This window comes from Triplophysa rosa, linkage group LG9, assembly GCF_024868665.1.
Source record: "Triplophysa rosa linkage group LG9, Trosa_1v2, whole genome shotgun sequence".
Taxonomy (NCBI): Eukaryota; Metazoa; Chordata; class Actinopteri; order Cypriniformes; family Nemacheilidae; genus Triplophysa; species Triplophysa rosa.
Window position 1 is genome coordinate 11,780,500 of NC_079898.1, and position 25,558 is coordinate 11,806,057.

General features: G+C 41.0%; 1 protein-coding gene across 11 annotated transcripts in view; it reads right to left on the reverse strand.

Annotated features, from left to right (window-relative positions):
- kiaa1109 (KIAA1109 ortholog) overlaps nucleotides 1–25,558 on the reverse strand; it is a 55,009-nt gene that overhangs the window by 20,377 nt on the left and 9,074 nt on the right. For 10 of the 11 annotated variants that reach the window (XM_057341829.1, XM_057341828.1, XM_057341827.1 and 7 more), the window contains exons 10-53: nucleotides 20,825–20,972; nucleotides 20,578–20,734; nucleotides 20,342–20,420; nucleotides 19,795–19,886; nucleotides 17,953–18,070; nucleotides 17,715–17,870; nucleotides 17,517–17,614; nucleotides 16,971–17,152; nucleotides 16,787–16,893; nucleotides 15,685–15,890; nucleotides 15,215–15,424; nucleotides 14,756–14,893; nucleotides 14,499–14,675; nucleotides 14,244–14,372; nucleotides 14,028–14,147; nucleotides 13,366–13,646; nucleotides 13,025–13,269; nucleotides 12,723–12,918; nucleotides 11,633–12,428; nucleotides 11,488–11,558; nucleotides 11,234–11,407; nucleotides 10,429–10,549; nucleotides 10,203–10,346; nucleotides 8,966–9,087; nucleotides 8,523–8,707; nucleotides 8,182–8,403; nucleotides 7,878–8,086; nucleotides 7,615–7,766; nucleotides 7,323–7,473; nucleotides 7,085–7,237; nucleotides 6,547–6,796; nucleotides 6,322–6,467; nucleotides 5,971–6,196; nucleotides 5,530–5,694; nucleotides 5,150–5,328; nucleotides 4,860–5,029; nucleotides 4,062–4,777; nucleotides 3,734–3,979; nucleotides 3,564–3,657; nucleotides 3,040–3,090; nucleotides 1,471–1,677; nucleotides 1,169–1,398; nucleotides 847–1,076; nucleotides 608–713 (exon numbers count right to left, since the gene is read on the reverse strand). In XM_057341829.1, coding sequence (XP_057197812.1) covers nucleotides 608–713; nucleotides 847–1,076; nucleotides 1,169–1,398; nucleotides 1,471–1,677; nucleotides 3,040–3,090; nucleotides 3,564–3,657; nucleotides 3,734–3,979; nucleotides 4,062–4,777; nucleotides 4,860–5,029; nucleotides 5,150–5,328; nucleotides 5,530–5,694; nucleotides 5,971–6,196; nucleotides 6,322–6,467; nucleotides 6,547–6,796; nucleotides 7,085–7,237; nucleotides 7,323–7,473; nucleotides 7,615–7,766; nucleotides 7,878–8,086; nucleotides 8,182–8,403; nucleotides 8,523–8,707; nucleotides 8,966–9,087; nucleotides 10,203–10,346; nucleotides 10,429–10,549; nucleotides 11,234–11,407; nucleotides 11,488–11,558; nucleotides 11,633–12,428; nucleotides 12,723–12,918; nucleotides 13,025–13,269; nucleotides 13,366–13,646; nucleotides 14,028–14,147; nucleotides 14,244–14,372; nucleotides 14,499–14,675; nucleotides 14,756–14,893; nucleotides 15,215–15,424; nucleotides 15,685–15,890; nucleotides 16,787–16,893; nucleotides 16,971–17,152; nucleotides 17,517–17,614; nucleotides 17,715–17,870; nucleotides 17,953–18,070; nucleotides 19,795–19,886; nucleotides 20,342–20,420; nucleotides 20,578–20,734; nucleotides 20,825–20,972 — 8,355 coding nt within the window. The remainder of the gene's footprint in view (nucleotides 1–607; nucleotides 714–846; nucleotides 1,077–1,168; nucleotides 1,399–1,470; nucleotides 1,678–3,039; nucleotides 3,091–3,563; nucleotides 3,658–3,733; nucleotides 3,980–4,061; nucleotides 4,778–4,859; nucleotides 5,030–5,149; nucleotides 5,329–5,529; nucleotides 5,695–5,970; nucleotides 6,197–6,321; nucleotides 6,468–6,546; nucleotides 6,797–7,084; nucleotides 7,238–7,322; nucleotides 7,474–7,614; nucleotides 7,767–7,877; nucleotides 8,087–8,181; nucleotides 8,404–8,522; nucleotides 8,708–8,965; nucleotides 9,088–10,202; nucleotides 10,347–10,428; nucleotides 10,550–11,233; nucleotides 11,408–11,487; nucleotides 11,559–11,632; nucleotides 12,429–12,722; nucleotides 12,919–13,024; nucleotides 13,270–13,365; nucleotides 13,647–14,027; nucleotides 14,148–14,243; nucleotides 14,373–14,498; nucleotides 14,676–14,755; nucleotides 14,894–15,214; nucleotides 15,425–15,684; nucleotides 15,891–16,786; nucleotides 16,894–16,970; nucleotides 17,153–17,516; nucleotides 17,615–17,714; nucleotides 17,871–17,952; nucleotides 18,071–19,794; nucleotides 19,887–20,341; nucleotides 20,421–20,577; nucleotides 20,735–20,824; nucleotides 20,973–25,558) is intronic. The other variant, XM_057341822.1, reaches the window with a different exon arrangement.

Consider the following 25,558-nt stretch of genomic DNA (forward strand, 5'->3'; position numbering starts at 1 on the left):
CTGAGGTGCCATTGAGCAAGGCACTGAACTTGCTCCCCGGGCGCTGCAGTGATAGCTGCCCACTGCTCCGGGTGTACGTGTGTTCACCACTTGCTGTGCGTGTGTTCACTACTCTCTGGATGGGTTAAAAGCAGAGGTCACATTTCGGGTATGGGTCACCATACCTGACAAATAGGTCACTTTCACTTCACAAAAGTGCCCCAAATCTGTTTACTTTCCTACAATCTTCAAAATATCTTCTTTTGTGATTAACAGAACAAAGTAATGTATAAAGCAATTTTTCCTACTATGGTAGTCAATGATGGACAAGAACTGTCTGGTTATAAGCATTCTTCCAAATATCTTTCTCTGTGTTCATCAGAACAAAGAAATTTATACAGATTTGGAACAACTCGAGGGTGAGTATATGATGACAGAATTTGTATTTTTGGGTTTATTTTTTTCTTTAAGAAACTCAAATTGAACTATTTTTAAGTAAAACATTTGGTGCTAAAAAATCTACTTCGTAGTAAATAAATAGTTTTAAAACTGTTTACAATGACCTTTTTAAAATGCACGCTACTTTTTCTTGCCGTCCTGATTTGGACTGTTTTCTGTGACATCATACCTGACACTTTTTGGATGACCTCATTGACCTCCTTCATGAAGACCTTCTGCAGGAAGACCAGGTGGTTGAGCAAATCTGTGGTCAAGTTGTGTTCGAAAGAGCCAATCTGAAAATCCAAAGCAAAAAAAATCCAATAAGCTCACTACAACCAAATCTATGCAAAGCAATGCCACAAGCTTCGTATTTGAGGGATAAAAACCCAGCATTTAGAATTTAACAGTGAAAGGTCAATGGCATACCTCGGCTACACATCGCAGGTAGTTTCCCTGCAGGTAGCTGTTGTATCCAGGAGCCCAGGCTGTGTCGCTGTGGCCTTCGTGCTCCTGTATGATGTATTGTCCTGACATTGTGATGGGAGGTAGCGTCAGGCTGGCTGTGGGGGGCATGGCTGACACATCCACGGGAGAAACTTTTGACTGGAAACAGAGCTTATGATTGGGCAGCTCAAAAGTGAAACGTGTTTGAGCACCTGTGACAGAGACACGACATTAACCAGTTAAAGTTATGAAGTCCAGCTGGATTTTTTACTCTCCCTGTCCTGTGTGAAGGAATTATGGGTACCTGTCATGCCATGACTCTTCATTCGGCCCATCTTGTATTCAGCTTTAAGAGAGGGCAACAGAGCTGCGCCAATAGTGATCCCATCCAGCATAGCGCTGAACTTCAACACGATTGGTTTCTTTTCCAGCCCTTCAGGGAGCTGAGGAAACTCAGTGGCCTCCACCGGAGTTTGATTGACACTCACTTCCGGGGGCTGAGGAGTGGGCGTGTCCACTCGGTTGGGAGGTGGGCTGATATAAAAAGATCAATAATTAATGTCACTGCAAAAATGAATAAGAACTTGAGAAGAAAAAGTGTCTCACATGTTGGACGGCTGCCGAATAAGGTCTGATATTTGTTTTGAGAGCTGGTGGGAGCTTCGGACCATCATGCTGTGCAGGGTTGCGGGGTGTTGTGGGATGTTGATGAAGATGGCGCCCACTTTAAATACAGCAGCGTTGTTGGTCTTCAGCCCACGCTGAGCGCTATATAAAGCCTGGGACTTCGCGATGTTACACTTCACCACCGTCCTAATAAACAAACACAAACAGACACTCAGCCAAAGCCTACGATAATGCTTGTGAATGAAATGTGACTTGGGTGAAGTGGCTGAAAATATGGCTGAAAAGAAGGACGTTCAAGATGTGGGAACAGCAAACAGAGATCTAGATGGATTATTAGAAGAGAAAGGCAAGAAAAAGTATGAGCCTGAGGAGACACGTCCAGTCCGAATGTTTACTAGTTTAGGGGGATATATGCATTAAGTGGTCAAGAAACTCCAAATATTTGTGAAAAAACACTGAATGACACAGCTTTCAGGAGTTAGGGTACAGTTTTTTACCCGCCCAATGGGAAATAGGGCATAGAGGTGCAAGGTACCAGACATTGCCACCTTAAAGTCCCCGTGAACCGGAAGTTGCGATCGTTTTTACTTCCGTATTCTGACACATTTCCGAGTGAAAAGGAATTCAAAGGAGAAAATTAGTGGCCGTGGCTTGCGTTTAATTTAAGTCATTTCAGGGTGGAAGGGAATGGCCTGATTTTAACTGAAGATTATGAGGGTACATGAATTTGAAAAAGAAAATGACCCACATTGATAAGCTATTTACTATAAACGCTGCAATATTTCATGAAAAAATAAGAATTGTCATTTTTAATTTCACTGGGACTTTAATAGCATTTACAAGTTATACTTTGCTGACACCCATAAAAGTTAACAGCAAAATAGCCTCTATATTTATATGCTGCCCATTGACAAAGTATTAAGAAAATTAACATAGAAAGTAGAAAGAGCTGTCAAACGCATCGAGAATAAAAGTCTGTGTATACATAATATATGTCTGTGTACTGTGCATATTAATACATACACATACATGAACATATTTAAGAAAACATTTTTAAAAATAAATGATATATATAAAATTTAAATTTGAGGTAAATCTAAATAAATACATCTAAATATTTCCTAAATATATATACATGGGTCAAAAATGTTAAGATGTCCCCATCAAAAGAAATTTAAAAAAGTCATTTTATGTCCATAGAAAGCACATTAAATGTAAGTAAAATGTCTACTTAAGTGTCTTACTATGGTTTCAACTAGGTTTTTCGAGAATACAATGTCAAAATTTGGTTGAAATAATGTTATATTGTCATTCAATGTAACACAATATTTGTTTGACAGCCCTAGAAAGACTATCACATCATGAGTATGTTATGATTGTAGACGATACCTGAAGATGATAAACAAGCGCTTTGATGCAACAGAAGGTCCAAAAAAGTTAAAATAGCAATGGAAGGAACTTGAGAGGGACTGTGATATACAGATGTTATGAGATGTTTTGAATGGTTATGGAGGACTAAACAGGGTTACTGAGGAAAAACGGACATACAGGAACTCCTGCTTGGTTGTGCTGGTAGGTGAGGTTGGAAAATCCTCAAGTCTGCCAACGGATAAGGCAGAAAAAAAGAAAAAAGACGACAGAAAGAAAAAGAGAGGGAGAAAAAGGAAGGTAATAGGGGAAATTACCCACACAGAAAGGATTTCATAACATGTTATACATTTGTAGAAATACATATCTACAATGTACATTTAAGAAAATAATTGTTGATTAAAACCAAAAAGAGGGCAAGACAACTGTGTCGCATAATTGTACCAGCTCTAAAATTAACAAAAAAAGCATGAGCGAGTTTGTTGCAATGCATTCTGGGAACACGAATCAGCGACAGATACATGCAACAATGCCTTGCAATTTGGCAAAAACAAAGTAACTGAGGCAACGCAATTTTGCTGCCTACAGTTAGGAATGGCCTTTCCATCAAGGACGCTTCAAAGACCCCTAAAATGCTGTCTAGGTAGACAGCTCACTAGGATTTGAAACACAGCAAGAGTTTAAACATTACAGGAGATACTGACTGTATGTCTGGTGTGACTCCTTCCAGAAGCACAATGTTCACACAGCCGATGTGAGCCGAGGCGCACGTTTCCGTCATCTTCTGATGGAGTATATCTGCAGGAAAACATGGTCAACATGGTTTTCGTGAGTCTGCAGGATGTTTGAAGTGTGTAAACGCTGACTGAGTTACCTTTCATTTTCTCTTTTAGAGTAAAACTGCCATGTATTTTCTTAAGCTCCGCCTCCATGGTCAGTCCTCCAATGTCAGCTTCCAAGTGCGTGCGGTTGACCATGCCAACACCGAACACGATCAGTGTGACGTGCTGCGGCTCAGAGCTTACCAAGCTCCGCCTACGTCCCATGCGACTGGGCGGCGTCTCACCTTCAGATTCAAACACCAACCGACATGGAGGATCTGCAGGGCTCCGCCCACCTTCTGCACAGCCAAAATTAAAACACAGAATCATAATAATGCACAAACACCCAAAACTCAACCTAAACAACCCTAGAGGTCCAACCTGAGAGCGCATTTTCCTGATTCTTTTCCAGGATGCCTGTGGGATCCGATATGAGCGAGTAGAAATTCAACAGCTTGTACATATTCTGCCAGCACTCGGCCGACGGCTCGCTCTGTTCTGACACCGTGATGGAGTCCGAGTCGTCCATCTGAATGGTCATGTGATCCGCCACGTCCCGTGAACCTTTGCGTGACACTTTCGACGTCCTCCGCTCCGACCGTCCCAGCGTGCCCCGCCCACGAGGCTCTCGATTCCTGGCCAGCGTGTCGAGCCCCGGGCCCACACCGGTCCGCTTGCTCTTCTGGGTACCCAACCGAGAGGCTCCATTCAGACTCCCACGAGAGCTGCGGCTAAAATCGGACGAGCGGAATTCGCGGTACGGCCTCGCCTTGGTGGGCGTGGGGGACGAGGAGCCGGCCGTGTAGCGGTTGAGTTTGATGTCGGTCTGTGTGGCTTTGATGTCATCGATCATGGTGCTGAATTGATGGATGAGGCGGACCAGGGCCATATCCACGTGTTGACGGATGGCCTGACAGGCGAGGGTGAAATGGCAGTGAACGCTGGCCTGCGGTCGACGGCTCAGCTCGTGGAAAGACAGCGCGCTGGCGGAGGGAGGGGTGGACATGCACTTTTCCAGGATGACGGCATTCAGGCTGAACGTCTCGATCATCAAAGCGGGTTTGAAATCAAGCGGGGGAAGATTCAATATGCTTTGCCTGAAACACACATATTGGCCAAGATGAAGTGAGAACTGTTTTGTGAACTTGTGAGGTTATAAAACGTTAAGGTTAGCTTTACCTGAGTTTGTTCCTTCTCTCTTTGCTGGTGTCAGAGTCGACGATGTCGGCTCTCAAACACTCAAGAGTGCCGCTGAAAGACAGATGCTCTCCAAAATACATCTTATAACTGAGAGGAGGGGCATCCTGGGGCTGAATACCGATGTAACTCAACAATGGCTTAAACACCACCTATAGAGTCAAACCCGCGACACAAACAGTTTGGACACATGAGAGGGGGTGAATAAATGTGCTTACATGTAAAAAAAAATTAAGAGCGACTATGTGTTTTTGTATTGATGATGTATGTACCTGCGCGTCGGCCAGCTGCACGGCTGCAGGGCAGAGGTTCATCTCATCCGGCTCAAGCAGGTCATCCTGGCTTGAGCTGTGCTGGGAGTGTGTGTGTTGAGAGTGCGTGTCCAGCGTGTTCTGATCACTCGACAGTACGGTGTTAAAATCAGATGCGGAAGGAATTGTGGGAAGCACTCCTGCGAGAATGAAGAGATAAATAAACACACCATCTATAAGCCTCCTTAAAGAACCAGTTCACCCAAAAATAACAATTCCGTCATCCTTTATTTACCCAAAAACCCGTTTAGGACTCTTTTTTCTGTAAACACAAAAGAAGATATTTTGTGTCTATACATGGAAATCAATAGGGGTCAATGGTGATCAACAAACACACTCACCTCCAGTCTGCAGGCTGTTGTGTTGGGAGCGATTGAGGGGAGAGTCTTGAACGTTGTTGACAGTGCGGTTGCCGACAGCGTTGGACATCCAGTTGTAGAAGCTGACTGAAAAGGGCTCAGAGAGTAAAGGGTGCTCCGTCAGCATGTCTGTACCAACACTGTTTCCTGCATACAAGACAAAGTTTTGTTTTGTGATGCTGAAATAGTGGGTGAGATTTAGCATCATTCTTTCACGTTTCGTGTCTCGGCGCTACATGGCCTTTGACATATTTGGGGCAGAGAAACAATACTACAAAAGGAGAAAACTGTTACTTAAAGAATAGGTTTAATCATTCCTTAATATACGGCTCTGTCACCGGCATCAGTAAAAATGCAATTTTCTGCACATTTTCATCTGACTACTAAATTGTGAAAAGCAATAAACTCCAGCCAGTCGTGTACCTGTGCGTGTGAGGGAGCTGCTCTTCGCTGCCGTTTGTTCGCTCACTCGAAGTGGTGTGGCGTCTAGCAAATTGTGCAGACTGTGAATGCTCCCTGTTAAGTAGCTAAGCAACGATTCCTTGCGAGGACTGTGATTGGACTGCAGCCCTGTCCGGCAGACATGTGCGGGCGAATCGGCTGCTGTATCTCCACTTGTGTAGCTCAGGGACTGGTAAGGGTGGGAACCCTAAAAAACGTGAAGATTTAAGTTTTAGACATAACTAACTAGCATTAGGAATTGAGATATAGCTCCATTGTTTCTTGAAAGTACTGAAACCAAATGGTCTTCGTTAACCAACACACTGCACAAACCTTAATCCGAAGAGCCGACTCGCTGTGTGTGTGCGATTTAGACAGTTTTCTCATGATCTCAGCACCAGTCACAGGTGCACAGTTTCCTGCAGGAGCGGGACGGCTACATACTCCTTCTAACAGCATGGTGTGTTCACTTACTGTACCTAAAAATAACACAAAACAGGTTTCACCTCAGATTCTGGTGTGTGTTCAGTAAACTATTAAAATGTGAATGATAATTACCCGCATCAAATTCAAACTCTGCTCCATCAGCGCTGGTGTCGCTCTGCAGGGCAGCGCCACAGTCGGGCTCCTGTGTCGGCTCGGGCTCAATGGGCTCAATGGGCTCTGGCTCTTTGGGCTTAGGAATCTGATTGGGTCGTGGCAGACCGACCGCCTTAAATCCCTGAGTGACCACGATGAATTTCATCCACTGACGAGCAAGTGCCACCAAACCTTTTCTCAGGGTCACCAGAGCAGGAAGTCCATCATTCTAGAGAGATAAGGTAAAAAGATAAGATTAGATTAGCATAAGATTACAGAGCGTTAGCAAGTAAACACTGTGTTAACTGCGACCCTGAAACACACATGAATGCACTTTAAGTTCCTTTATGCATTTGGCAGACGCTTTTATCCAAAGCGACTTACATTGCATTATACTATACATTGTATATGAGTATGTGCAATCCCCGGGGTCCGAACCCATGACCTTGCCGTTGCTAACGCCATGCTCTAACCACTGAGCCACAGGAAAGCTAAATGATAATGCATACAGTCTTACCATGGTGGCTTCTTCGATGACGCTATAATCGGCCTGCTGCAGATAGCGGTGCAGAATATTACACAGCAGACAGGACGGGTTCTCGTGAAGATATCTGGCTCGCTTTGTAACACGGTTGTACTTGCTCCGAAACGGAATATGAATGCTCTTTTTCTGTTGGATTAAAACACATAAACACACATTGAATCCACAACTCTGCTGAAGGTCCAGGTTAATTGATAATGTGATCACGTCTGACCTCGAGGGCCTCGGTCATTATGCAGCCCATGACTGCACAAACACGCAGCGTGGACTCCATGTCCAGTTTCTCCAGGGAGGATTTCAGCTGGTCAATGGGTACCAGCCATGCACCAACGGCAGGGGTGGCAGTGCTCAGGAGATTCAGCTGCCTGGAGACACAATCAACATGGATGGATGGATTCTAATATACTGGAGCTAATAATATATACTGATTATATTATATTAATACGTATTATACATTATTGATTATTTTAAAGAGTACTTCAGATTTAGTGCATATATGTGTGTACCTAGACATAGCCGGAGCGTGAGAGCGAATGTTGGTTGGGGCAGCAAAACTGAACCAGATTTCCTTTATAGTCAGTTTCATACTGCTGGAGTCAGGAGGCGGAGGCAACAGAGGCAGGTCCTTTTTGAGGTCATCAGACTCCACCCCCTCATCCTGCACATACAGCCGTGAATAAAAACAACATGAGGAAAAGTAAAGTCAAAATCTAAATGAAAACTTGAAATAAAAACTGCCATTTAGTATAAAAGAAAAAGCTATCAGAACCTGTTCATCAGAGTCAGAGTTGTTGGGTTCGGAGGCGGGGCTTTGGGCATCATTGGGCAGATTGTCGTCAGAGACGTCAGTGCTATAGCCACTTCCTGTCTGAGAACCACTAGAACCATTCGATTTAGAGACTCCATCCTTAACGCCACTGTCAACCCCACCCATCACCCCAAACGCACTGTAGAGCACTGCCCCTGACTGCCGCCCACCTGTGAATGAAAGAGAGACATGCATTCATGACTCTTAAAACATGTTCAATGCTATCTAAAATGAAACAGGATGCGTGTATATTGTAATGCTGTACCTTTGACAGTGAGGTTCTCAATCCCACATTCAAACATAATCCATCCCCATTTCTCAGCACTGGCCACAGAGCGAGAAAAGTCTGGGGTGTGTTCTGGCACACGCTCAGTGGAGATGGAAGGCTCGGTTTCGTCCACCAAAACAAAGTCATCAGTTTCCTCTAAACTGAAGAGAACCTTGGACTTTTCAAATGGAATGGCAGTGATGGCACAAGCACCAAGATCTGAAACAAACAGGTATGAAAAATATGACACTATACAGTTTAGACACTATAAAATCTTGCTAATCTTTATTGAATAATAATTCAATAATACAATTTTCATTATGCCAGTGTAAATGTACCTGAAAAGTCAAGGCCGCGTAGTTGACTGTGTATGCGGTGAATGTTGAGTCTGGCTGCAATCTCTTTGCCTTTCTCTATGCCAGCATTAGAACGGAGAGAACCGCTGGACTGGGGAGCCATTTTAGAGGCAGATGAGAACTTCTCCATCATAGCAGATGGTTTCTCTGTGTCCTCCACTATACCTCTAAAATCACACATTAATATAGTCAGTATTGTACAAACTATGAATCCTTATTTTCAATTACACAATCACAATAATGTTTATATCACAGTAGGGATTCACAACATATTGACAACTATTTCAGTATCTAGGCTTTTAAATCGTGTGTTATTTGTTATATCGCTTACTGGCCAAGACGAAAATTATAAACTGCTGGCCAAAATGTCTGTATTGGTGCATTCTCATCAAAGAGAGAAGAGTTTGGAGAGAAGTGTGAATTACCTATTCATGCGCAGCTGAGTTGCAATCCGGTCAAAGCACAAGGCCACGAGAGAGACATGTGTGACACTCTTATTTGAGGGTGAACCTTCTTCTACTGATGCTTGAAGCACACACAGATTCACCTACAAACATACACACATAAATTCATACAGATTAATCTACAAACACACACACAGATTCATTTAAAATCATACAGATTCACCTAGAAACACACACACAGATTCACCTAGAAATTAACACACAGATATGCATAGATACAAACACACAGATTCACAGATAAACACACACACAGACTCACCTAGAAACAAACACACAGATTCTTATCGAAACAAACACACAGATTCACCTAGAAACAAATACACAGATCCACCTAGAAACAAACACACAGATAGAAAACACACCTAGAAACAAACACACAGATTCTTATCGAAACAAACACACAGATTCTCCCAGAAACACACACACATTCACATAGAAACACAAACAGATTGACCTAAAACTAACACACAAAGTCATACGGATTCACCTAGAAACACACACACAGATTCACACAGATCGAAACAAAAAATTCTTATCGAAACAAACACACAGATTCTCCCAGAAACACACACACATTCACATAGAAACACAAACAGATTGACCTAAAACTAACACACAGAGTCATACGGATTCACCTAGAAACACACACACAGATTCACACAGATTCACCTAGAAACAAATACACAGATCCACCTAGAAACAAACACACAGATTAATTTAAAATCAGACAGACTGACCTAAAAACACACACACAGATTCACCTAGAAATGAACACACAGATACGCATAGATACAAACACACAGATTCACAAAAATAAACACACAAAGATTCACACAGATTCACCTAGAAACAAACACACAGATTCACATAGAAATGAACACACAGATTCAAAAAGATTCACTTAGAAACACACCCAGATTCACCTAGAAACAAATACACAGATTCACCCAGATTCACCTAGAAATGAACACACAGATCCACCTAGAAACAACCACACAGATTCACCCAGAAACAAATACACATATTCACATAGAACCACACACAGATTGACAAAAAACTAACACACAGTCATACAGATTCACCTAGAAACACACACACAGATTCCCATGTAAATACATATAAACAGACTTGCTTTTTGTTTACACAAGCACACAAATCATTTTCAATCACAAACACAGAACCACACAGACAGAAGTACCTTCGGGATGGTGACATTAGCCTGCAAACCCTTTATCTTCACGTTGTCAGGTTTGACTGACAGGTCAGTTTGTCCATGAGGCATGCCCAGTGAGCCGGGGGTGGCTTCAGTCTTGGATATTTTGCGCTCTGATTTTGCTGCACTCTGGTAAACACAACATTCATCACAATCACGTGAATGTTTCAATGCACCATCACGTCAAGTCATCCTGCTATTGATCACTTACAGGCTCAGAGACAGTGGATTTGCTGATCTGATACACTTCATTCAGCACTTTCCCATGCAGGTCGTCCAGGATTGATGCTGGGTGGCGAACACTGGCAAAATGAACCATGGACTCTATGTACCTGGAGCAGACAACAAAGATGCATTTCGTACTGCCATTTATTAAAGGGGTCAAATGACACTGCTAAAACGAATATTATCGTTTGTTTTAGATAATGCAGTGTGTTTACACGATTTAAGGTTGCAAATCGCTGTATTTTCCACATACCGTGCATGTATGTATCTCCTCTTTGCCCCGCCTCTCTGAAACGCGTGGATTTTTAACAAAGCTCATCGCTCTGAAAAGCGAGGTGTGCTATGATTGGCCAGTTAACCAGTGCGTAGTGATTGGTCGAATACTGCAAGCGTGTGATGGAAATGTAACGCCTCTTACCATATTTGGAACATCAGGTTCCAAAGCAATTGTACTGACAGGTACGCCCACCTTACTTGCGTATACATTTAGGCAGTCTTAGTCAAATCATACCACGAACTGATGTAGATTTGTGGGGGTGTGGTTACACAAGGCGTTTCAGGCAGGTCTGGGTGAGCATTCGCTTTTAGATAGAATGCATCTTTTGTTTCCGACACTTGAATTTTTGCAATATTAACGTGTCTTATACATGCATGGGCAACTTATAACACACCAAAGACACAGAAAAACACGTATTCGCGGCATATGACCCCTTTAATGTGTGTGGTGGGAGAGATATGACGTTGGCACGCCCACAGACTGCCTACAGTAGCCTAGCTACAATACTACTGACCTGTCTAAAGCTTCAGCTACTAAAGGAGTCAGGACCACATCGACTGCCCCTTTGACTTCTACGATGGCTGTGGTTCTCGTCTGGGCAAGAGGCTGATCGACGGTCCAGTCTTCCATCACTGTGTCTTCATCCGTGGTTTCCATCGCCCGCTTGTCCAGGGGTTTGTAAGGTGTGCTGCAAATGAACCCAGTACATGCTTATAATGTAAATCCTGCATGATATTGAAACAACCACTTTGTTATGATGTCTAATACCTGTTTATATCTGCCCTGAGCTGTACTCCTCTGTCCAGTAGAGAGCTGGCAGACAAACCCGCCTTCACCATCTGTAAAAGAGCAGAAATGCCTTAAAAACGTTTTACTCCGTACTGATACATGTTTATTTGTAATATAACCTAACCTTAAAAGAAGGGACGGACAACTGGTCAAACGTGACAGAGCTTTCCTCACTCGTGGGTGTGTCAAGGTCAAGTGGACGATGCAATGATGACTTAGATGTTCTCTTATTGGTTGGCTGCTTAACACCCCAGTTCGACACGTGATAATGCGCGAGATAATTTTGGTAACAAGCCATTAAATGTGGCTGTGTTGTCAGAAGTCCAGGCTCCACCTTCTCTGTTTCAATAGAACCCTCCTCCTCTAATCCGAGCGCTGAGACAAATGAGGCTTGGGAGGTGTGGCTAGGCAATTGAGGTGGGCGGGTCTCAGCGATTGACAGAGGTCCCTCCACGCTATGGTATATAGAAGTCCGGCTACGTTCCGTGTGGGGTTGACCCTGTTGTCTCCGCCTGCGTTTCCTCCCCGGATAAGTGCCTGGCCCTTCATCGCTGCTGATTGGTTCGAACTCCTCATTGGCGCTAAAGTAAGCTTCGCTGTCGGCTACGGACATGGAGGAATCAACTGAACGATACTGATGGAACGTGCTAGAGTCAGCTGACGGAGTGAAGGGGAAAGATCCGTAGCTTCTTCTCTGCCTGGGCGAGTCCAGAACGTTTTCATCGCTGCGGGAAACCTCGCTGCTAAACTGCACACCAGCAGGAGGCGCGGCTTTCTCTACGAAGACGGCAGCTGATAGGCTCTTGGTGCTGCCAAGGCGAGCCGATTGGATGGAGGCCTTGCGTTTGAGAGGAGAACGGAGCGGAGAACGTAAAGTTGGACCATCAGGGACAGGACCGTCTGTGGTTACGTTCACTAATCTGTAAATATAAAACAAAGTAGTAAAATAGACTTGATTACACTTAGGAAAATATTATTATCACACAAGAATCTGGCATTTCATTTAATAATAAAAAGATTTATTTTAGATAAAAATATTTTTGATTTTTACTAATGTTAAATATTTTTTAAATATAATATTATTTATTATATTACTAATAATTATATAACTAATGCAATAATAAATCTTTAATTATTAAAAAAAATATATCATTAAGAACCAAAATTTATTTTGTAAAATACTTCATATGCGAGAGTAAATTTTTCCGACTCACTCTGGAGAAGGGGAGGGAGACTCTCGCTCTCCAGCCAATAGAGGCAGGGCAGCACTGGAGGTTGAGTTTTCCTCTGACGAGGAGGCAGAGCTATGAGACCGCTGAGGTACGCGCAGACTGAGGTGCTGGCCACGTTTCTCCATGTCCAGCACTGGAGCAGGAGAACATGTGTCTCTCCGAATTCCAACACCCTTACCTGCATGTGGACCAATAAGCTTTCAATTAGCAATCACATAAATTGATACAGCAACCAATCAGCATAAACATTGCACACGGTACCACTCAACATTCAAAATAAATACCGTCAGAGATTTTAGGAGTTTCCTTAGTGACAATCCATTCTCCTGGATGCAATAATGACTGGCCATAGGACATGTCACTCTCAGCGCTAATGCCGGAAAAGGCGGAGCTTGATGAGGGCGTGATTTCCTCCAGGCGGAAGAAGTCCAGGCCCCCAACTGAGCCACCGAAAAAGCGACAACCGCCAAGACACCCACAACGGTTACGGCTTCTCTTGTATTTCTCTTCTGGCCAAAGGAACCAAAGTCTAACAGACACCAAGATGAACACTTATTAATATACTCTTGACATATGCAACACCTGCATAATAGTCAATACTCTTAAATGAAACAAATACACAAACCTCTTAGTTTTCATATCATGAAGCTCCAGGAATTGCCTCTGGACCTCATATTTGGCTGGATGGTCAGCAGCCAATGCGACATCAGCAGTGATGAGGTTAAAGGTCACAGAACCGGCTTCCAGCCAATGAGAGCGCCGAAGGAGGGGAGGAGGCAGGCCGAGCCTGACTACTTCCTGTTGCTCAATGAACTGAGCGATCACAACATCCTGCAGAACGGCACTGATACCTTCACCGACCGCAGCTGTGTGCAGGTTACACGTGGCCAACCGCAACGCTCCAGTCTGATAAACACAATTAAACTCCATTAGTGCTGTTTACTTAAAGGAAAAGTTCACCCAAAAATTTGAATTCATAAATCATTCCTTCACCCTCTTGTCGTTTAAAACCTGTACATGAATTTTCGCAAAAGCAGAAGAAGATATTTTGAGAATTGTCTCAGTGGTTTTGTGTCCACACAATTGAGGTCAATGGGGTCTAATGTTGTTTGGTTAGCAACATCCTTCAAAATATCTTCTTTTGTTTTCCACAGAAGAAACAAAGCAAAACAGGTTTGAAATGACATGAGGGTGAGTAAATGATGACAGCTTTTTGGGTGAACTATCCCTTTAAGCATCAACAATTAGTTAAACAAAGTCTGAACAAATCTGACTGCTGTTACCAACCATAATGTTGGCAGCACATCCATGTTCAACGATGAAAACCTGGGCTCCATCCGCCGTCAATCGAGTCATGGTGTACTTTAGATCCTCTGACGTCCGACAGGGTCCAGGCAGGCCTGCAAACTACACACACACACTCGATCAGCTGTTGGCGGCACGGACCAAAACATTTTCTCTGGGCTGACACCAATACATAGCACACAGGCATTTCTGTACTACCTTGGCATCACAGACTCTACGATCAACTCCGTGTTGGCAGGTGACAGTAGGTTTTGGCTGATCTAGCTGGAAATCTCGCGACAGCACATGGAAAACAAAGCTCTCGCCCCATTCCAGAAGGGAGGCACACTACAACACAAATATGACCAGTTTTATGAAACACATTGATGGAGTACTTTAGTTCTTTCTCTTACACATTGGTGATGTCATAGTCATACGTGTGTTTTGTAATGTCCGGATAAATAAATCTGTCACCTGTGGCACAGTAACTCTTCCCGTAAGAGCTCCGGCCTGGACATCAATGAGCCAAGCATATTCAAGCGTGTCACTGCCCCCCGGTAGACCCTCTGCCGAGAACATGGCGTGGGCTCTCATCTGCAACCCCGAGAGGCTCAGATGCCCGTCTCGCAACACAGCGTCGACCGTAGGCCGCTACACATGCGAACGAGAATAAATTACATACCACACTGAACTCCAGCACCTCCAACAGAAATGAGGTTACTTCCTCATACCTGATAGTTGTCACTGACAAACACATGCATAGGCGAGAGAACGAGCTGTAACATGGTCTCTTTATAGCCTTTTTTCATCTCAAAACACAGACGCTCCAGGAAGCCGGTGGGACCCTCTGGGCCATCACTACTGTGGTGCTGTGGACACCACAAATATGTGAGATTTCACCTAGATTTGAGCTTTCTGGGGGAAACATCAGCACTCACAAGGAGCAAACAATGTTAAAGGTGCATCTAAGTTCATTTTTAGGCTGTGGTTCTGGGTAAATGAAATCAGAGTGGTTTTGATGTTGTAAAGGGACTCACAAGAATCAACACAATAAATCAAAGTGCAGTCAGTGTACTGTAGAGGTGGCTATAAATGGTTAACTGTACGCGAGAAAATTCCAGTATGCAAATAAAAAACAATTACAACACAAAAAGCAAATATTACAAGGTCATCTGAACTGTGGCACTGACCGTCGGAAGTCGTCCGTGAACCTTGTGCAAGTTGATGAGTACGGTGATGTCCCAGGGGCGTAGGGAGAGAGGGTGGGGTGTGTCTTTACGGTCCTTATCTTCTAAGCCCACCCCGGTCCAGCCAGACGCTGAGGAACAGGAGCTCAGCACAGGGGTGGACAGAGACTCCTCAAAGTCTGTGTACATGTCGTCCTCCCCAAAATAATTTTCCTGTACAGATATGCACCCCAACAATGGTTTTAAAACACAGCAAACATCCCCAAAAACCTTCTAATAATTCAATTATTATGAACTTATTTTTTAATGATGTGTGATCAGTGAGCTTTCCACAAAACAAAAGTTGGCCATTTAAATAAAAAGATCAAATATAATGCTAAATGTGGTAATGCATAGTTTAATATGTAGGAAAGCTATAATAAAAATAAAATAACAAGACAGAATTAACAAATGTATAACGTGTGTATGTGTACCTTGATGGACATCAGCGCTCTGAGGAGAGGACCATAGAGTGTGATGTGAGAGTCTGGGCTCAGCTCCATCTCCACATGTAATCGGTCTGGGGGCAGCAGGCTGGGGTCTGAGGAAACTCTAGGAGGAGGAGGAGGAGGAAGGGGTGTAGGTGGAACAAGTTCTGGAAGTCGCAGTGCTGATAACATGGATTCCTCGATTTCTGACACTGTGGAGAGACATTGAGCAACAAACATCAATGAAAGGACTGATATCTGCTTACAATTTAGCATTACAAATGTATGCACAAACAGGCCGGATTCTTAATCGTGTATAGCAAATTAAAATGTGCCTACATCTTGAAAAAATCTTGAAAATTTCTTTCAATGCACAATGAACTAACTTGAACAAACTTAAAAATGCTGTAAAACTATACTGTTAGTTAAAGTTAAATTATAATCTTTTAAAAGTATAGTTCACCCAAAAATGAAAATGCTGTCATCATTTACTTCATATGAAAGAATGCTTGTAACCAAACAGTTCTTGGACCCCATTGACTACCATAGTAGGAAAAATTACTTTATATATTTTTTGTTCTGTTGAACACTGTAGGACAGCAAACAGTTCTTGGCCACCAGTGGCTACCATAGTAGTAAAATGACAATGGCAGTCAAAGGTGCCCTAGAACTGTTTGCTTTCCTACATTTTTCAAAGTATATTCTTTTGTAAAAAATGCATAAAGCTATTTTTCCTACAATGGTAGTCAATGATGGACGAGGACTGTTTGGTTACAAGCATTTTTCCATGAAAAGGTGTTTATGAAAACAAATACATTTATACAGATTTGAAACAACTCGAGGGTGAGTAAATGAAGACAGAATTTTCATTTTTAGGGGGAATTATCACTTTAACAAATAAAACCTTGTTGTAAAGCATTATTTTATTTTAGCCTAATTCAATATTTGAAATGAAAATGTTAATTCATTGTTTGATATATAACTATTATTTTATAACGCAGGTAAAATGTAACAAAAAATTAGTGCATATGTGTGTTCGTATATAAGAATTGTATTATTTTTCATTGTTCATACAGCTAGTTTATAGGTATATTATTTACACACTTACATGACTGTTTGAGCTGCTGGTCAGATTTCTGAGGGTAGATGGGATGCCAGGTGTAGTCTATAATCAACATGAAGTTTGGCACACTCCAGCAGTCCACCCAGCCAGCCCTACAAACAAACACACGTTACTCCAAAGTGAGAGAAAGCAGAAGAGGGAGAGACATAAAGAAAGCATGCTCCCTCACTCAGATTGAGTCATGTTCCTCCAGCGAGGTTTGCTGTTTTTGGAAGGAGCTCCTTGTGCTTCTGGTGGCACGTTGCCGTCTGGTGGGCTCTTGCAGTGCTGGTAATCTTTCGTGAGGGTGAGCAGTGGGTACCGGCTAGGGTGACAGTCGGGTAGACACAAGCGCATGTCTGTGTCTTCAGCCTGGATGAGAGATCAGTTGAATAAACCATATGATTCCATGACACAAATTCTTAAAGGCACAGTTCATCCAAAAATGAAAATTCTGCCTTCATTTACTCAAAGTTATGAGTAAAGGAAAGTAATGCTTGCTAAAGAAAGCACCATAAAAAATGAAGTCAAAGATAAATTGATGAACAAACCAAAATACATTTGTAGTCTACACAGCACTGTTCCACAGATGTAAAAAAGTCATGCCGGTTTGGAACAACATGAGGGTGAGTAAATGAAGGCAGAATTTTCATTTTCGACACCTTTAATGCCTTATCACGCGCATTATTCCGCACAACAGACAAGTGTGTGTAAATATTTGCAGGTGTACACTCACTTTAAGACAGAATCGTGTGTTACAGGTGGTCGGGACAAAATCGTGAAATGGCAAAGTGAAGTCAATATTCAGCGTTTCCCCACAGGCACCGAGATATACTACAGACAAAACGTATTAGCTGGGATGACGTTACTGCAAAAATCATCCATTTCTCTCCACTCTGCATTAGATTTGATTCATTCTGAAAGTCTCTCCTACCGTTCTCCTGCTGTTTGGTGGAACAGTCGATCCAGTTGTGCTGATTGCCAGCCCAGATCATCTCAAACTGGTGAAAGAGGATCTTAAACTTCCATGAATATGGAACGAATGAGTAGATGTCTGGTTCACTATCACTCGCCCAGTCCTGGATTAGATCTACAGATCAGATTAATATGAGGTCAGATGGTGGACAGGCTTCGGCAGATGGTGAATTACAGGTGAGAGAGAGAGATGTTACCTGTGAAGAAGTTCTTCTGTGCATAGATGAAGTGATACGTGGCTTTGTACACCTCGATTTCACACTGCCAGGACTGGGGCATGTTCCAGACACGTGGATAACTAGCGATTACATGGAACTGAATGGGTGACAAACAGATACACGGAAACATCAGTCATGAGAGAGGACAAGCAACCGGCTGTTTATTTTTTAAGTGTTTATTTTTGTGATAAATCAAGGAGGCAGCCCGAACTGTTTTGTGCTTGGGTTTGCTAACGTGCCTTTAGATGGTGGGATTTTAGAGAGAAAGCAAAAACGGTGTAGTCTAATTCAGTGACGGAGGAAGTTGGAAAAAAATGAGATTAAGATGCAGCAGTTTTAAATATTAAGAGTAATTACTAATTACGTTCACAATGTATGGCTTGCATCATTTGTTTCAAGCGCAGCTTCACAGCTCTGTGTTGACTGTTAGACTGTCAGCACAATAAAGCCCTCTAAAGATGTTATGAATTATAAAAAAAGTGCTGCGTGGGTGATTTTCAGCAAAGTGGAAAAGCATCTTGTATTGTACAATGCAATATTTGCGAGATTAAAAAGATTATGTCTGCAAATTCATATTTTGTAATACATTTAAAGCTCTCAACAATACATTTAAAGAGAATTACTGTCAGACTTCAAATCTCCCGATGCAAGCAAGGTTTTGTTATCCATAATCTGTTTTTATTGTGACTATGATTTTTTTGTGCAATAAAGCTTTAGTAATTTAGCATATTTATTGCTGAATATCGGTCTGTTACTTTTTTGAATGGTATATATAAACATGACCTCATCAGGGTTTGGTGAACAATAAATCGTAAACCAGGCCTTTCTCAAACATGACCTGTGAAACTTTCTCTAGGATACTCCCCCTGCTCCCAGTTTATGGGTGATTCTCACAAAATCATGGTTTAAAAATGTCAAACATGATTTTCTCAAAAACGCTCACATCAACAAATTTCCTTTTAATTCATTAAAAACAAGGTGTGACATGTTTAAAAGCATTAATTTTAAAACTTTAACAGAGTTTCACACATTTGTAAACATTTTTTCTTCCAAAAAAAACTTCTCATTACCGTAACCATTTAAAGCTGTCAATACCATAACAATCCCAAAGCGAAGACATTACAATAAGACATTAATAAAGGATATTTTAATAGACAATTTTACATGTTAAAAAAAATTTTATTTGGAAAACTACCTGTAGCGGTAATGAGAATGAAAAAAGTTGTGTACACAGGTAAGCTTTTAATTAGAAGATTATAAAGTTATCTGTTAACCTGGTAGCCATTGGAAAGTTACTGATAGGTGTGCTTCTTCACATAAAATCAAACCTTTATTTAAATAACTTTTTTTGTGTGTAAACCTTCATTTAAAAATGTTACGGAGGGTGAGAATATCAGTCATGGACACCATTTCTTTCCATTATTTCTTCATTTTTAATATACATGAATAATCTGTACATTTTTTATTTTTTTAAATAGTAGAGCATCCAATTGTTTTTTCACAATATTATTAACAAAAATGTTTAATTACAATATATAATGCGTTACGGTAATGACAATTTGAGCAGAAAAAGCTATAAAATACATCAATAATTCATCCCCATGTTAAAATTATGCTTTGAGCAAGGTAGAGAACACAATTATGTTCATAGTTAATTTTTTGTGTTACCAATGTTTCAAAATTACAATCTTTACGGTCATGACGTTTCAGCGGTTTCATGAGAATGACCCACATATAAGATGATCTACCTTAAAAAAAATCCTGTTGTGATGATTCTGTACCCTAAACACGCATGAGCTAAAAATCATGAGCTACACTTACAGCCAGCATCTCTGCCTCCAGAAGTGTCCTGTACTGCATACTGCTGGTCGTATCCACATGTAATAACTGACCTTTAACTGTAGGAGAATAACCTGATAGGGAAACAGCGACAGGACACAAAGAAAATCAATTACAGAAAAACTGTAGATTAGCAAACATTATGATAATATAACAAGCAGTACTGGGTAGTTAGTATGCTTCAGAACACAGTAGCATGTTTAGTAATGATCTACTTTTGCTCAAAAGCAGCAGTATAGTACTACTCAAAAACCGTACATTATATTCCTCCTGAAGCTTTACAGTGAAAGAAGCCAAGACATTAAACTCTCTCTCCTACAGTGCTTTCTCTATCAGGTAACAGCGTGGAGTGTGGTTCATTTCAGAGAATCAGCTACATTTTGTTAGCACTATTTTATTACTCGCTTCTACTGCAGCTGAATTACTTTGTAATATAGCAAGCTACAAGTAATAACTAAAGGTAAAAGCATCAGGTATCACCCTCACTTCTCTACTACAATTCTGCCATTAGAAAGTTAAGTTTAGTTACCATTTTCGCCAACAGCCATGGGTATGTTGACCTCCAGGTAAGAACCTGCTCCTACATTTACATGGACTGCATTTGTTTCCTGTGAAGAATAATGGATTATGGGTTAACAACTTGAATTTTTTTTTAAATTACTGATGGCTGTTTGTAAATCAAACTCATAGCAAGCTTTAGTAAACAGTTAATGACAACTGCACAGGAGTATGTTGGTCAATAGGTGTGTAGAAGTATACAAATACCCTGTTCTTGGTGAATAGCAGGTCTATGGTAGCATCAGCTATTATGTTCATACGCAGCTCAAAGGCAAGGATCTGTCGTGGTTTGCCTGGTGTGGGAACGTCGCTCACTTTCATTGGCTGATAGTCTGCAGGTAGAAAAAACTTCCATAGGCTGTCTCTGCAGGGGCGAAGTCAAAATTACAAAATGAGAAAGAAATGCATAAAAAAGAACACATACAACTACATGAATGTGAGTGAGAAAGAGTACCTCTGTCTGTCAGCCCATGGACCGTAGTTAAAATCTGTTCCTTTGCCACACACAATGTCCAAACCCCAGCAGGGAGGCAAGTCCTGAAGCTTGGTGTCTTCAGAACAGGCCTCTGTCTCTCCATTCTCAAGCTCCTCTGGGACCAAACCTACAAGACAGTTTGAGTAGACTTTAATAAAGTATTAAAACATTTGTTAATTGAATTCAAAAGAATTATCTGCCTAATATTATTTTTTAAAAATCTGGAAATTAGAACGGTTGCTTTAGCAATAAAGTATAGTAGGTTTAAAGGAATAGTTCACCTTCAAAATGAAAATTCTGTCTTCATTTACGCACACTGTTGGCATTTTAAACCTGTGTGATTTTCTTTCTTCTGCTAAAGAAAAAATAAGATATTTTGAAACATGTTGGTAACCAAAAACCGTTAGTCCCTATTGACTTCCATTGTATAAAACCGATGCAAGTCAATGGGGACCAACGGTTTCTGTTACTGACATTTTTCAAAATATCTTATTTTGTCTTTAGCAGAAGAAAGAAAATCAGGTTTGAAATGACAAGAGGGCATGTGAATAATGACAGAATTTTCATTTTGAATGTGAACTATCCCTTTAAGATAAATCTGACAGCTGAAAATGAATACAAACTACAACTGAAACAAGCACGATCAGAGGAATACAAACTACAACTGAAATAAAAACCAATAAAACATATAGAACAACATAAAAGATACAAAAATATTAAAAATGACAAGAGCACATCAAAATAGCTAAAAATTTAATGAAAATGAATATTACAAATATTAAAATAAAGTCTAACTTAAAATATTAATACAAGTACAATAAAACTGAAAACAAAACTAAAACTCTGCACAGAATACACAGGAAACATTAGAACACACATAAACTGCTCCAAAACAAACAACTGTTTATGTGACTAACACTGTGTCTACACCGGACGCAACGCAACACGACACGACACACGGCTTGTTCTAATGGGATTGCTGCGTTTGTTGCGCCGCATCCAGTGTGGTCAAATTTTTCAATTATAATGGGTTCTAATGCGTTCTATTGTCTTTTGTCGCATCATATCGCGCCGCGTCCAGAGTAGACACCAGCGTTTCACAATGCATTCCCAACGCCCAATTATATTTGGCGTCAAAACATTTTTTATCCATCCGTGCTAATGACTGTATCTGTGATCGAATAACTAGTGGATAAACAGCGCTTACGCGTCTTCTCTCCTTCTGGACTTGTTTGGTGTGAGTCAGAGCATGTGAGCGAAGCGTTAATATTTCTCGCGGAGCGGAGAGCGCCTTTCTACGGAGCCCTTTTAGGGACATGGTGGTGGAAAAAAATGAGAGGGAAGAGAAAAATATTTTTTAAAGCTTTTGCGTTATCTCGCAAAACTTTTGCTTTCCCCCGAGAAACATTGAGTTCCCTCGCAAAACCTTTGCGTTCTCTCGCAAAGATATCTGCGTTATCTCGCAAAACATTCAAACGTCCTGTTGTCCCGCTCCGTACATTAACAATGGAGCGGTTCATAGTAGATTCCCAATACCTTGTGAGCTAAACGTTGTTATAACACAAATAACACATAATTCCTTAGATTAGGATCTACAACCCAGTCTTCCTCAAAACGAGAATATAAATTGATATCATCTGAGCAGGCGACATGGACAAATCCAAAGGAACCGTCTGCAAAGTGACTGTAAATCCGAAAAGCATTACTACAAAAATAGTCATTAATAACTTAAATGTTACACTGAAGTAGTGTTGTCAAAAGTACCGGTACTTCGGGTCCAAGTCGGTACCTAAAAATAAAAAAGTTGTCGGTACCTAATTTTCACAAGACCCGGTAGTACCGACGTACCGGGTCAACCGGGTACTGATGCTCTGTCTGACAGGTTGTCAGTCGGAAACTTTTTATAGACACAATAAGACGTGATGAGCGGATAAGCGCGGCTCCGATCCACAAGAGATGCGCACAGAAATACTTCAGATTAAAGTCATATCACGAAGAAAACGAACAGAGTTTTGTGGTGAAACGAGGAAGCATCCGGATTTAAGTTAACAAGTTCAAGCGGTAAGTTTCAAATTCTGTTCGCGTTTGCATTATGAATGTTGTAGCATACTGTATGTTAAGTTAAAGGTTACGTTAAAACAAACGTCCCTGTTTGCGTGTTAATTTGTTAGCGCCAATGCTAATCCAGTCAAGTGTCCTTATTAACCATTTAACGCTTTTATAACTGTAATGGGGTAAAATAAGTGGGAGGACAGGATGGGGTTTACAGTACCTATTTTATATAGGCCTATCTGAAATCTGTGCTAGAAAACTAGCATACTAACTGTATGACTAGCAATGTTTATGTCTTGGATAGATAACTCTGTTAGGTTTAAAAAACCACATTTAAACTAAATAAAAATCTATCTGTTGCATTTATTATTTTAATATACAGTTACCTTAATGTAAGTAATCTTGTGTAAATGCAGTATAAAAACTGAGGTTTGTTTTAATATTGCATATGCATGTTTGTTCAGTCAGTTGACTTACTGAAGTTTATTCTATTTGTCTTCTACAGCAGCAGACTGAGCAGGATGTTCATCAGCATGAAAGACCCCAGTGAGCACACAACAGTTTCAGCAACAATTAACTTATACGTCATGTATACAAAATGGCATTGCTTTTTATACATTTATATTAACAATGAGCTTTATTAATAAAATTGTGTTTCAATTAGCATGTACTGGTGTTTTGCTTTGGTACCGAAATTGGTACCGAGAACAGTGGAATTTTACTGGTATTGGTACCGACTACTGAAATTTTGGTACCGTGACAACACTACACTGAAGTATCACCAAATTCAGTTTACACATTAATGCTCTCCTGCTGAATTTAATTTAAACTGGTTTTAGTTATACTACAGTATGTAGCACTTAAGTTAATGACTATTATTAGTAGCCTAATGATATTCGGGTTTTGCACTTTGCAGACGATCCCTTCGTTTTTGTCTCAGCCGGCTCCGGCCTGAGATCAATAAAAGGCTCGATTTGTGGAAAATTAAGTTAAAGTTCATTGTTTACGTTACATAGAATGAGGTGTCATTTGTGTTATAAGAACGTTTAGCTCACGAGTTATTGGTCCAGGAATCTGCGACTATAGACCAATGTTTATGTAGACTATGGAGCTAGTCTTAAATTCTGCCAGCGGGACATTAAACATGAAGTGTTTGCGAGATAACGCAAATGTGTTTGCGAGAGAACGCAAAAGTTTTGCGAGATAACGCAAATATGTTTGCGAGAGAACGCAAAAGTTTTGCGAGATAACGCAAATATGTTTGCGAGAGAACGCAAAAGTTTTGCGAGGGAACGCAATGTTTCTCGTGGGAACGCAAAACTTTTGCGAGATAATGCAAAAGCTTTAAAAAATATTTTTCTCTTCCCTTTCATACTTTTTCCACCCCATGTCCCTAAAAGGGTTCCGTAAAAGGGGCTCCGTACCTTTCTGAAAATTCCACTCCACTCGCTCACTATACGCTCAGTTGCTCGCTCAGCCCTCTTGGTGATTTACTTTTTTGCTGCTGGATTATTGTCCTATGTACACCGCATGAGCCTGAAGCCTGAATAATAGCACAACCGCAACGGCATGAGCGTCAACTACAAACGCCTCATCCATTTGCGGAGGTGCGCGGGCGACAAGAGGTTTGATACAGGCTCATTTCAGTTAAAAACATTATAACATTTATATTTATTTCTCTTAAGAAGATATTGTGTCACTTACCCAATGTAACCATGTTGCTTTTCTGAAATAAAACCTGAATAAACCTCCTCAAATGTGATCTCCGGAGGACGCATGCAGCCTTCGAAGACGCAGCTACTTTCTAAAAGTACATTCTAAAATGCTGTAACGATTGAGGTTTGACGTTTTAAGACCGCATTTCCCCTTGTTTTGGTCTATTTTTCGTTAGAGCCTGTTTCTTTTATGGTGTTCATAGTGCATTTCATATTTTGTGCGTTTATTTTGAATGTCGCACTATGGCAACTATATTCACGAAAATAAAGTAACGAAAATCAAATATACTTTATCAGTTATTATACAGTTATTTTTATTTACAATCTCTTTAAATGAAAAATGACAAAAAATATTGTCTGTAATCAGTGTAATGTCACAGAATGTCGGACTGAAACATAACTGCTCTTTTTCAGCCTACTACTTAAACTGAGACATTTATTCAAGAAGTATATTTTAAACTGAAAACAATTAGGTTTACTAGACACATTTTATGTCAGAGCGGGATCTGAGCGGGATTTGGTTTACCGGTGCGCGTGAGTGTAATGTGAGACACACCGCTCTGATGTGAGTGGAGCGTGGCCGCGTGCGCGTCCTCCTCTTGAGTGTTCGCATGCACTCTCTTCTGATGAGCTCCATGTATGGGATTAATTTCATCTCAAAATGATTAACAAATGCATGCACAGTCATCCGTGAACGTGATACAAGCTACACTTGTATTTTACTATTCACAAACAAATGCCGTATGATTTGAATCTGTGAAATTTAGATTGTAATAAACATGAGGCGATTTGTACAAATAGATCCAGATTTGTGAATACAATGTTTTATTTTGTGTTCATATATAATCGTTTTGCGCATACCAATAAGAAGTTGTGCATCTGTGTATCCTGCAACGCGCGACCATTCATCCGGTTCTGTACATTTGGATTTTGAGATGTTCTTTAC